Here is a 13,301-nt window from a genome sequence, read left to right as displayed (position 1 = left end):
TGGGCTCCCCTAGAGACAAGAGGCTGCAAAGAACTGGAGTCTAGGAAAGTGGCCCCAGGCCCAGCCTCTACCTGGTATGACCTGGTGCTACCATATTGCTCATCTTGGCACCACTCACACTGTAGTCCACGTAAATGGCCTTGAGCTGCAGAGGGTGGCATTCGCATAGTCTATAATGTGAATGGTACTTCTGCAGTTGGGCAGTGGAGGCCCGGGCAGGATGGACTCAGGCCAGTGCGGTTTTCTTGTGGGTTCTTCACACTGCCAAAGTTAACAGGGCCACCAGAAACCCTCCTGGGAATAGTGGTTGGAAAGGTGGAGATCCACAATTTCTAAAACTAGTCAGGGCTTGAAATGAGAGAGACAGGTGGGGGGGGGGGAAGAGAAGAAAAATAATATTCCAGACGTTGCTTATTGCCTATGGAAAGCAGTGAGATGATTTAGGCTCTCTTGCAAAGAAAAAGAAGGTGCCTCCTTCAATCAACCTGTGCATTTTGAGAACACGTCTCGCTGCTTTCTTACAAAGTAGACTAAAGGAGTGACATTTGTGGACCAGTAGTTGTCCAGCCTGGAACAGTCTGGAACAGTTAAGACCATCTTGCGTGTAGCAGCTTGTTCATAGAAGAGTGTGACTCAAAGGAATTATGAATTTCTCATGGTATGTGTGTTTAGGCAAAGATGTATTATTATTTACCTTTCCATCAGATAGCCCCCAGAGAAGGAGTAAGTTTAGGCTCCCTAGCTCACCTCTTGGTTTCTGCTCAGTTCTATCTCAAATTCCTAGCTATAATTGGAAGAGTACTTAGAGTTCTCACACGTAAGTGTGCAAACACAGGCACACACGTTTCTCCTGATCAACACTGCTGATAGAGTGCCTTCGTCTTCTCTGCTATTTAGTCTGAGAAGCAGAAAGAAAGGGATACAAGATAGATAGGCTTTTACAGAAGGCGGTTAAGATGGACCCAGGGACAGCATTTCAGCAAAGGGTCCCGCTCAGCCAAGAAGCTGCATGTTTCTGTAGGAAGGGCTAATCCAACTTCCGTGCTTGACCTGGGCGTTGCCATCCAGCGCTCATGAGGCTCTAGGGATCCAAGTCGTATCCGTGGGAGACGCCACCTTAGCACTTGGAGAACTTCCAGTGTGGAGGAAAAGAGAAGGAGAAGAGGATTAATTGTCCTCAACAGCCAACTGCTAGCACTGTGTCAAAGGCCTCATTGCCATCGGCCCATTTTGCCACGACCTCTGCTGTGTTACACAGATGTCGTTCTCCCCCCCTGCCCTTTTGAGGAGGCCAGTGACTCTCCCAGAGTTACGCACCTTGCCCCGGGGTCGCACACAGCTAGCAGGTGGTGGAGCCCGAGCCCATTCTTGACGAGAAGTGCCTGAACGCTTCGGGGTCGACTTCACAGCTGTCCTCCTGGTCTACACCCTTGCCTGCAAGGTGCGCTGAAACCGCATCAGATGGAGAGGATGTAGGGGTGGTCCCCTTGCAAGCCACCCCTGCGTGGCTGCGCCGGGCCTGGGGCTCACGAAGGCCTGAGACGGGATGGCGGCCTCGACCTTCTGTTCGCCATGTGACACGTTCAGCAGCACGCAGCCCCCATCACGAGCGACTTCTGCACCACGCACCGCACCTGGGGCCTGCAAGGCCGCACCCCTGCCCCGCAGCCACCACAGGAAGCGGTGATGAATCCATCCTCCCGGAAGTTCTGATGGTGGCACAGGCACGCTCCCACGGACAGAAAAGAGGGGCGTGAGGAGCTCGTCCGGGGGGCAGGGGGCAGGGCAGCACCGTGTGAGCCGTGGCAGCCGGGGGCGGCCTTGATGGCTCCTGGGCTGGTCCCGGCACACTGCCTGATGCGGCCTCTCTGAAGGGCTGGTCAAGCGACAACCGGGCCGTGGGAGCGGTGCACGCGGCTGCCGTCCATTGTCAAGCTCCAGGCTCTGCAAGAGAGCTCCAAGGGAATCCTTTCGGGATCCCGGGACCTCAGTGCCTGCTGGTGCCTAGAAAGGAGCGGACGGATGGCCAGATGTTCTTTCCACAGGCCACGAGGCGGCTGGTCCAAATGTCCCGGCCTTCGGCCCTCCTCCTCGTGGACTCTGAGGGAAGGGGCTCAGCACACAGGGAAAAGCCATCCGGGGGCATCTGGAAGGAAGAGAGGCATTTCTCTCCCTTTTGCCAGGCGTCAAGCACTTTACAAACCTCAGCTCATTTAAAACTCAGTGCGGCCCTTTGTGGAGGTTTTTCACATGGCAAACTGAAGCCTGCAGATATGTTTGCTTTTCTTCTGAGACCTCCAGGTTAGTGAGGTTCACATCTTTGAACCCAGATTTGTCTAATTCCAATTCCCTATCAAAGTATAATTTTCAAACCTAAGCCTCTGTCATGTGCTCAGTACATACGAATGCAAGAATTATGCCAGAGTTCAAATTACTTTATTGCTGAGGGAATCAGGAGATGACAGGGCTGGTTAACTGGAGAATATGAGAAACGCACACACTCGAAGAAAATGAATGATGGAGGGTGATGGGATGTGATTATCGTTAGATGCAGAAATGCTTAATAACTTAGAGGACAGTCAAACCATGATCTTTGGGACTGTTTTCTCCATCAGGCAAATGGAATCTTCATCTTGCTGCTTAACTACAGGTTAACAGCTAAGTTTACACAGTCCGGGCTCTAGTTGGTCATAAAGTCTGTTGACCTGTAAGCAAGTTTACTAGACCCCATTCTTGTAGGACACAGGAAAGACAGGTAGCTGGTTTGGGGGGCCTAATTTCTAAGTTTTGGATCATTTTTCTTAACTGTTGATAACTCCAACCATTCCTTTGAATTGCCCCCCCCCCCTCCCACCCCTGTTTCTGTCTCCCTGATTCTTCTCTTTCCAACTCACTTCAGTAAGGAAAATGGATGTGAGATTATGAACTTTTACACGGAGGAGAGATCTGGACAGCATCCTGAGATGATAGGGGATCTGAGTGTCCCTGAAACTCCAAGGCTGGGAGCCCCTTGCAGTTCTCAAGTACTGGGCTGACAGCCACATGTCCTTTTGGCTCCGTTCCTGGACCCCTGAGCTGTAAATTATAAATGGCCAACAACAGGTCTGCAGGCATTTCCAACCATCACTCCTCACCCAACTGCTCCGTTACAAATGAGCCGACCTGTGATGGAGACCAGATCCATGTGGAAAACAGCTGGCGACCAAGAATTTGTCCGCTAAACTCCAAACAGGCGAGAGCTCTCAGCCCTTGAAGACCCAGGTCCCTAATGAATTGATGAAACTCCAACCTAGAAATCTTTCCCAAAGGCACATTTATAATCCCTGAATTGCCAGCATCCCAAATCCGGTGTTCCTGGCACCCGGGGTTGACAGTTCCCTGACACAAAGCCATCAGCTAAATCTGTGATACTTACCGGCTTTCTGGTCACATACAGATTTGTGAATTCGGTGAAAAGCCTGAAAGAAACAAGCCAAGTAGCTGCGGTATTAAGGGAGAGGTCTAAAATGCAGTGACCTAAAAGCATTCCGTTGAACTTTAATGCAACGGTCAACCTTGTTTGTGAAATTTCCCCCACCATGCAAGCCACACCTTGGAAGTGTGTCCACTTGAACACAGCATATACGGCATGAATCTGCACATTTGGGAAGCTACAGATACAAAAGCATAAAGCAGCTAAAGGCTGAGGCTTAGCTGAGGGAATGATTTTATGGAGGTTTCCATTCTGTTCATTATTTCATCAGTATAACAAACACAGGCCTCAAACAAGTTTAGGGATGTGTATGAAAATGCCATTACCTAGTGAGAACTTCCACCCACTGCCCACACACTTATGGGACCCTGAAGTGACTTTAAAAAAAATGTTTTTTTTTAAATGTTTACTTACTTTTGAGAGAGAGAGAGAGACAAAGCACAAGCCGGGGAGGGGCAGAGAGAGAAGGACACAGAATCTGAAACAGGTTCCAGGCTCTGAGCGGTCAGCACAGAGCCCGACGCGGGGCTCGAACGCACAAACCGTGAGATCATGACCTGAGCCGAAGTCGGACGCTTAACCGACTGAGCCACGCAGGCGCCCCATGGCGTGTCTCGATGCAGTAACTGTGTCTCTCTCCCTTGGAGATCACCTTGTTCATTCTAAGGTGTCGGCTTTGCCTGGCCCACGGGTCAGGGTTTGGGGGATACACCAGTGTCGCCGCTGCTGGGCGAAGGGGGAGGAAGCTGGTGGGCGTCCCCCTCGACTTCACCTCTCTCCCCCTGCTCCCTCCAGGAGTGGCCGGGCCGACCTGGCAGCCATCTATTATGAGCGCATCGATGTGGAAGGCCACCACTACGGCCCCTCCTCACCGCAGAGGAAAGACGCCCTGAAGGCCGTAGACAGCATCCTGAGGCACATGACCAAGTGGATCCAGGTAAGCCCGAACCGGGCCCACTAGGCCAGTCTTTCCTCTCGTCACTTTCTTTCTGTTTGCTTGGCTGTCATAGCGCTCAGCATCTTCCTTCTTACTGTCGTTAGCTGGCGAGGCCGGCACAAGGCTGCGACGGGTCTCTTTTCTTCACACGACCCCTCTTCAGACACCAAGAGATCCCTTGTTTCGCTGCCAGGCCCGCAGGACTGGAACGACCAGATCTGCATTATTACCTGGAGCCGGCGAGATGGCCCAGTCCTTTATCAGACCTAACAGGCCTGGTAACCGGGTTCAAGTGGGCATGGAAAACAGACCTGGGTTCTGTCCCTGATTCTGCCACCCCCTTGCTGGATGACTTTAAGCAAGGTATTATTTGTTAAAACCTTCTGAGCTTTTTTTCCCACATTTGTAAAAATGGGTAAGTGACAGTCCCCACAGTACCACACAAGCTTGTTGAAAGAGCCAAAAGGAAATGAAAACAGAAAGGGTACCTGGAGAGGCAAAAGCCCAGTAGGAGTGGGGAGCGTGCTCTCACAGTCCCCCTCCTCAAAGTGATTCTGAACTGCCCTCATCAGGGCAGAAAAGTACACGATTCAGTTTACAACTGAGGACCTCTCCTTTCCCCTGTAACTTACAGTTTAATACACTTCTTTAGGGGCCGCCGGGGTGGCTCAGTCCGTTAAGCATCTGACTCTTGATCTCCTATCAGGTCTGGATCTCAGGTTCATGGGCTCATGGGATCGAAACCCGTGTCAGGCTCTGTGCCTGGGATTCTCTCTCCCGCCCTCTCCCTCCCCCCCCCCCCAATAAATAAATAAACTTAAAAAAAATTTTTTTTTCAACGTTTATTTATTTTTGGGACAGAGAGAGACAGAGCATGAACGGGGGAGGGGCAGAGAGAGAGGGAGACACAGAATCGGAAACAGGCTCCAGGCTCTGAGCCATCAGCCCAGAGCCTGACGCGGGGCTTGAACTCACGGGCCGCGAGATCGTGACCTGGCTGAAGTCGGACGCTTAACCGACTGCGCCACCCAGGCGCCCCAAATAAATAAACTTTAAAAAGCCCACTTCTTTACACGATTTCCGGAGTGAGAGCGTCTTTCCGTGGGCCGAGGGCGCTGTCCTGACGGCCTTTGTCCGCCCACAGGAGCTGGAGCTGCAGGACAACCTGGACGTTATCATCTTCTCGGACCATGGGATGACTGACATTTTCTGGATGGACAGAGTGATCGAGCTGGACAAGTACGTGAGCCTGAGTGACCTGCAGCGAGTGAAGGACCGAGGGCCCGTCGTGAGCCTCTGGCCAGCCCCCGGGAAGCACTCCGAGGCAAGGAAGCGCCGGCCGTGGGCGGAAGGGTGGGGGGCCGTGGGCGGAAGGATGGGCGGGTCCCACGAGGGGAAGGGAGAGCTCCACGCCCTTCTTCACCGTCGCTCTGGGCCCCACCTTCACCCCGTGGCTCTCGTGCTGAGGTAGAGCCGAGCCAGGAGCTGGGCCTCCGGTGGCCGTGCCACTCACTTGACCTCTGCCCAGTGGCTCGCCCTCCTGCGTCTGCCTTCTCTGAAGCGGGCACGATGGCACGTGCCGCACGCCACGTCGGTGGAAATTCAAGGAGGCGAGCGGTGTGCAGTGCTTAGCGCGTGAAGCCCTCCGCCCTCCGCCAGAGCTGTTTTATGACTGGCCAAGACGCAGCACTTCCCAGGCCACCCTGGGGGACAGCAGATGCGCGCAGAGAACGCTCTTTCTCTGGAACAAAGCTGCCAGTCTGATCTGTTTTCACCAGGGACGTGGAGATAAGGATGTGATGACTGAGCAGAGGCCGAGGCCCTGTGTGCCACGGGTCGGCTCCTTATCCAAGGAGCCACACTGCTTGGGTGCAAATCCCAGCCCTGGCGCGGACTGCTGTTCCGCGGCCCCCCTGACCTGGCCCCGCTGCAGCCTCTGTGTCCGGGCCCATGGTGGTGTCGTCACAGCCGCCCCCCGGGCTGCTGCAAAACACACGGAAGCAGGCTGCACCCGCCCCAGGGACGACGTACATGTCACTTGTTACGGCGATCACCATCGCGAAGGGTTGTTCTCAGGGGGGCGTGTTGAGGCCCCACAGCGTGCTCCCCACAGGCACCGCCCTCCGGGAGCTCAGCACCCAGAGAGGACTGGACTTCTCCTTACCCTGCTCCGCAGTCATTATCTGGCAGTTCTTGCTAAAGCACGATGAGAAAGGGAGGAGCAAGCGGAACCGTTGGCCGACCGCTTCGCTCCACGTCGCCCTAGTCCCCTTAAGTGTACGCGTTGGGGCTTCTGCCCGCTCCCAGGGGAGAACTTCCTGCTCTGGACCCGGCAGCGGATCTCATCCTCCGGGGAGGCTGGGACCGCTGCCGGTGGAGGTGCCAGGAACAGGCATTGGGCGGCCCGGTGCCTCCGCCCACGGCAGGGACGTACTCGGCGATGGACGGTCGTCAGTATCGATGGAGCACTGCGCACAGCGGGCCGGGGTCTCTCCGCTGGGCTCCTTGGTCCCCTGCCACACGCACGCCCACGATCTGTCTGTCTGGGGGTTGCCAACACCGTCCCCAACAATGCCACCCCTCTCCAGCCTTGTCCCGTTTCCTAGGTGGACGCCCCGTTTTGTCAAGTTCCGTGCGCCGGAGGCGGAGGTGCCAAGCCGGTTTGCCGCGTCCGCACGAGCTCCCTCGGTCTGAAGCTGTGACGCGTGCTCCACACACTGGCAGGTCCCACAGTAAACGGCTTCTTGTGAGAACGTTCTGCTTTCTTGGCAAGGAAGAGCATCCGTAGCTCCCATCTGGCGCCCAGGGACGTGCCGCCCCCAGAACGCTTGCGCGCCGGCAGCTTGCGGGGCCGGGAACAGCTTCTTCCAGCGCGGCGTTCGAGCCAGGCAGTGCGAGGCGCCTGAAGCAGTTGGTGGATCATTTGCGAGTGGGGGCTGTGTTTGGGTGACGGCTTGTCACGTGATGGACACAACAGTTTGCGAGTTCTGCTGTATGTCATCAGATTTTTCGCTTATCCCAAATCTGTGTGCAAACGCATCCACTTTCCTTAAGAACCGTGGCTTTTCTCCAGTAGGAAGTCAAGTGGGGTCATCAGAAACCCTCTGCTAAACAGCCTGAAGGCTAATTATACTCCAGATTTGCGTTGATAAACTCAATTCTATATTCAGTTCTGCCCAGGAATATATGCCCGACTTGGCAAAGGGCCAACAAGTCCAGCTCAACCCGTTGATTTGGATGTTAGCCATAAACGTTTCAGCTACTGCTAAATATTGGAAATATGTACAGAGTTTACACCCTCATCATGACATTAGTAGCGTAGTGAATGGCAGACAATCACTAGTACTTTCAAGATTCAGGTGGAGGTAAGACATGCTCTAGGTCAAGTCAAAGAACAAATCCTCTTTCTTTGATCTTAGTGGTATTTAACATCAAGCAGACCAATTCCTCACTTGCCTTTTAATTTTACTATAGAGTTTTGGACATACACAAGTTTTGTAATTTGTGTATTAATTATTGAGTAGGCAAATTAGTATAAAATTATTATAAAATATCAAAGTATAAAGGGGCACCTTATGTTCACATGACCACTGCTCATGGTATCTCCTGTATGTCTTCCCAAACCCCATCACCCTTTTTTTGCCCCCTCAGAGGAAACTACTCTCTTAAATTATAAGGTGTCATTTCCTTAATTCTCTTTATGGTTTTACCATAGATTTCTTTAGTTTTAAAGTTATTCGGAGTTCAGGTAATAATAACAGTCCTGTCTGTATTCGTCTGCAGCTTGCTTTATTTTCTCAAACTGAGATCCCCGAGACGTCTCCAGGTGTTCTATGTAACTACAATCCATCCATCTTCGTTGCTGTATAGTATTCCACTGCAGACCCACACCTCCATTCATTTTCGCCCTTCTGCTGTCGCTGGGCATTTGGGCTGTTCCAGTCTGCAGCATAAATCCCTCTTCCTGTCTACAGGTGCACAATTATGAAGCGTTGTCACTAGATCTCTAGAGCTAACTTGGCAGGTGGGGGGTATGTGATCTTCAGCCTTACTAAATAAAGTCACCTTGTTTTCTGAGACGTACAGAAGTTTCTCATTTTTATGCAGTCAGACCTGTCAGGTGTTTTGGTAATTTCTTTCTCTGGTCTATAAAGTTCTCCCTCTCCCCCAGGTCCAGTAGATACTCACATGGAGTTAAGAGAGAGAATGCAAAACTGGCCATTCTTGTTATCTTTGCAGGTATATAACAAGCTGAGAGCGGTGGAACACATGACCGTCTACGAGAAAGAAGCCATACCCAGCAGGTTCTATTACAAGAAAGGGAAATTCGTCTCTCCTTTGACCTTAGTGGCCGATGAAGGGTGGTTCATAACTGAGGTAATTATAAAATTATGGCACTATGTTCATTAGACAAATTCTATCAAACAGCTGACGGTAAATAATTACTCAGCTTTTGCACTTAAAATGTTTTGTTTTCACGTAAGTGTCCTTCATGGCATTACTTTAGAGACTCCAAAGTCTTGGTCAGGTGACTTTGTGGACACAAACCGTAGACTTGGACCCAGAGGCACATTTAGACTTCCTGGCTCCAGACTTGCTATATTTTAACAAACTAGCCTTAACTCAATTACCCAGGCTTGCACTGTAACCTATTCGGTTTAAAGCAGAAAGATTACTGTGAACCAAAGCAATCGCTTTAGGGCGGTGAAGACCAAGGAGGGGCTCAGCTTTGCTTTCTCCTTTAAGGGAAATGTTCGGCAAACAAAACTCCACAGATCCAGGTCCCCAGTTGGCCAACTTGATTTTACCGAGGAGATGACCTTGCCTTTGGGGTCCAAACTCTGATTGCCTCGTGCACGAATGACTTCAGCAGTTCCTGCTCGCTGGCCTGGACTGCAAGCTCTCCAGGCTCTGGGATCAGCTTCTGATCTCGGGCCAGTGTGGGAAGGCTCTGGCCTTCAGGGAAACCAAGGTCAAGACGTGTCTAGAATCAGTTCGTGAAGAGGGTGTGCGTGGGTTACCACAGACATTGAGTTTGAGGATGGCTTGCAGACAGCCCAGACTGCAGGGCAAAAGAGACTGGCAGGTGTTGGCACATGGGAGCCTTTGGTTGACATCAGTGAAGTATGAGGACGCACGATTAGAGTTATCTGCCGGAGAGAGGGCAGGCGGTGATCAGCAGAAACGCCGGTCAGGCAAATGGGTGGAGGTCTAGGGACCTAGGTGTGGGAAAATGGGGGTTCCCTGGCATGAAAATCGGTGACTCAGGAGGACTGAGTCATTCCTGTGTGCTCTCAAAGAGAAGCATCTGGTCACCGAGGAAACAAAACAGACCCAGTTAGAGATGTCAGTCTGCACGGTCCTGAGGCCAAGCTGGGCTGTCTAATCACACTTTGGCTTCCACACCATGTGATTGTAGAAGTTTCCAAGAAGGTCCCTCTACCTCCTCCTGCTCCCCTCCTCTGGGAACCAAAATGCTTCTTTCTTCACTTTATCACACCGTTTGACATTTACCTGGAGCGCGATTCTTCTAGGCTCCTGGCATTTTCATTTGTAATGATTTTCTCACAGCTTTGCATTGAACACACGTGCAGCCAATTGGGTCAGCTGGGTGGGTGCCTGCACGACTTTATTCCGTAAAGCCAACTTGGCAAGCCACTCACAAGAGCTTACAGTTTGAAACTCTCTCAATTTAGGAAATTCTGGTGGAATTGCTGAGTTTTTCAAACAAAGAGATGATGACGGTCCATCTGGTTATCTGTCACACGTGTCTTTGCATGATTATTTGCATCTGTTGTTTACCTTCTCATAGTTAGCTGAAGGCAAGGGCACTGAGAAGCTGGCTCATGGTAGGGAGGGATTACCGAGGTGATCTGGAGTAATTTACGGGAAGACAGTCTTAGTGGGAAGAGTGGGGAAGCCGGAGACACTGCCCAACTGCCGAGGTACCGTCTCAATTCCAATGGGGGAGGCCCTGAGCCCCTCCAGTAGGGTAGGATGGGCAACAGTGAAGCTGCTCTAGCTGTAAGTGCTTTCTAGAAGGTGCGCATCGTGGCAGTAGCACATCCAGCAGGGAGATGCACGTTTCTTCAGTGAGTGACTAAAACATAGCGATGGGGGGACCTGGAGGTATCGGCACGATGCTCTTGGTTATAAGCCACAGACCGCTTGAATAACTGTGCCTTAACTAGTAAAGACTTCCTACCTCACATAACGGGAAGTCTGGAGGTAGGCGGTTCTAGGGTTGGCTCATCCAGCAGCTCAATCATGTCCATCATATCAAGGCCCCGAGTCAGCTCTTCTGTGGTTCTTTTGGCTTTCCCTTCAGGGTCACAAGACAGCTGCCACAGCCCCGAGCATCACATCCCTGCAGGTTCTCCCAAAGCAGGAAAGAAGGGGTGTAGCTTCTTGTATGTCTCCTGCTTTTATTAGGGAGCAAAAAATACATCCCAGAATCAGAGGCAGATACTGGTTTCATGGGACTCTCACAGTTATAAAGTTTGGGGGGGATGTCTCTCTTTAAGAAAAGAATACATAATTATAAATATAAAATTAGGTGTAGGGACTTGGAAGAAACCCACGAGAGTGAGAAGCCTTGATGCTTAAGCTTCTTTAACTGCACTGTACATCCGCTTCTGCCCAGACCCCACTAGCAAGCCTCCCCCTGGGTCTCATCCATCAACTCGGTAGCGTGGCTAGAAAATTCCTGCCTTGAGTCCGCTTTGGTCCTGAGATCTAACATACGCTGCAGCGTGGACCAGGGCAGCACAGTTGCAAGACAGAAGCGATACAGAGGCTCTGGGATGAGGCGCACGAGTCCCTGAAACTTAGATCACAAGCAAGAGGAGGTGAGAGGAGAATGAGGACACACTTGGTGACTAGCTGGCGGTGGCCCGCTCACAAAGCCCGGTGACAAATCTGATGGGGCCTCATCACCGCCTCCCCGACCTCCCAACACCCCTCCCCTCTGCACTGAGGGTCCAGGTATCTGCTCTTCTGCAGGAAGCCGGTCAAATCACGTGTCTTCTGAGGGCGAGCCACATGGTAATTATGCACCATATTGCATACTATGTTACATTATATTTTGTACATATCACATCATTACACACTTACGCATACATATGTTTGTGTAAATCAGAACTAAATCCGTTAACAGGGGCCGCCCAGTGTTTCACTGTATGCTTTTAAGAAGTGGGGGAAGAAGCCACAAGAACAGAAAGGAAGAATGTCTAACGATGGATAATCGCTTGAAAACCTTTTTGAAAAATACAGAATTATTTCCAAAAGGAAATTTGAGATGATTTTTTAAATATTTTGAAGCAGAGAGTTTTTTTTGTTTTGTTTTGCTTTTTTAAGAATGAAATCAGAAGTAAGATAAACAGGATGTGAAAAAATAAGAGTCTGGAAAGATTAGTGTTGACCCACCAAATACAGGGACCATCACTGTTAACTCACCCAGCTTTAATTAGTACTGCGGTCAGGAATCGACACTGACCACGCCTGGTTCACTAGAAACTTTACAACGACTCCTCCCCCACAGTTTCAAGGACACGAATACAGTCATTGCACCTTTTGCAGGTAATAAACCCATGAAGAAACATTTCTTCTTAAAATTTTGGTCAACAACAATAATAACAGTTATCTCGAATGAAGTACCTCCTGGCTACTGCGTCTGTCCCTCCCGATGAGTCTGCGTAGAGGATATTGTTAGTCCTGAAAGTATCGCACCACAACATAACGTGGGACACTAACGTCACTCTAGCCTCCTAGCAGCCAGCTCAGAGATGGTGGCACACTCAGTTACCTTAGTGTGACTTACAGTGTCTGTGAGTAACGTAAAAACATGAAATGTTTCCCTGGCAAATCATGGTCGTCCCTGAGTCCTGAAAGAAATTAGATGTCTTTCAGTGACTCGTTTTTGTACCTCAGTTTCCTAGATTGGATGAATGCCTTCATTTTACTCCCCTCCTTGAATTTATGGATTTTTGTCCCAAGACTCACAGGTGAAAATTAGAATTTCTGATTCTCCCTTGATAGAACATAGGGTTTTACCTCTTTGTTTTCTGAAAAACCCTAAAGACGCATGTCCATCCGTTTCCTTGTTGTCTTAGACTTTCTTCTGTTACACCTTTCTGTTGTTCGTTATGCTTCCTTGACTGCAGAGAACCGAAAAACTCCATTCTGTATCTTTGCTCCTGCTCAGAGCTGGGCTGTCGCTCTCCCCACGTGGTAAAAGAACGTTGTGTTTTGCTCCGTCACCTGCACGGCAGTGCGGAGCACAGGTGATGACGTTTCTGAGCTAAACCCCACTTGGCGTCTGCAGCAGGACCAGCTTCTCAGCCCGGAAAGCCGTCTCCCTGGCTCTGGGTGTGGATAGCAGAGGAGTCTTTTTTCTGGTTTAGACACGATTAGAAAAACAGCTGAGTCAGGACGATTTGGTGCCGGTTGGGGCCAGGAAAATAGAGCCGCATCTCCCCATCCTGCCTGTCTTTGGCCGCCATGCCGCAACATGCAAGATTTGGCTTCCCTGGCGACACTGCCCCTCCCATGTAAACACCAACTTCTTGCTACCGACGTAAGCCTTGCAGACTCTGAGGCAGCTGCTCTAACGGGAAGACTTAACTGAGCTCATTTTTTTAGCGGTCACTTAGAGAGCTGTCACTGAAAAAGATAAAGACAGGGAAACAGATTTAATTTGTCACCTGGAATTGCACAATTACCCAGTGTGACTGCTGTTGCTGCGGCAGAAAAGCAAGCTCCCTGGCCAGTGGCTCCCCGCAGCTTGCTTCTGCTCCTGCATTCTTCAATATCTGGACTGGATTTCCGACTACAGCCAGTCCTTTCCCCCGCTCTCCTCCTGCAAGGGCGGCAGAGGACCGACTAAACACGAAG

General features: G+C 50.9%; 1 protein-coding gene across 3 annotated transcripts in view; it reads left to right on the top strand.

The window, feature by feature from the left end:
• Positions 1 to 13,301, top strand: part of ENPP6 (ectonucleotide pyrophosphatase/phosphodiesterase 6) — a 146,506-nt gene that overhangs the window by 119,210 nt on the left and 13,995 nt on the right. For all 3 annotated transcript variants that reach the window (XM_047857335.1, XM_047857336.1, XM_047857337.1), the window contains 3 exons: positions 4,268 to 4,409; positions 5,554 to 5,733; positions 8,649 to 8,786. In XM_047857335.1, the coding sequence (XP_047713291.1) occupies positions 4,268 to 4,409; positions 5,554 to 5,733; positions 8,649 to 8,786 (460 nt within the window). The remainder of the gene's footprint in view (positions 1 to 4,267; positions 4,410 to 5,553; positions 5,734 to 8,648; positions 8,787 to 13,301) is intronic.

The sequence above is a fragment of the Prionailurus viverrinus genome, chromosome B1, assembly GCF_022837055.1.
Source record: "Prionailurus viverrinus isolate Anna chromosome B1, UM_Priviv_1.0, whole genome shotgun sequence".
NCBI classification, from domain to species: Eukaryota; Metazoa; Chordata; class Mammalia; order Carnivora; family Felidae; genus Prionailurus; species Prionailurus viverrinus.
This window is presented reverse-complemented; position numbering and strand designations above follow the sequence as displayed.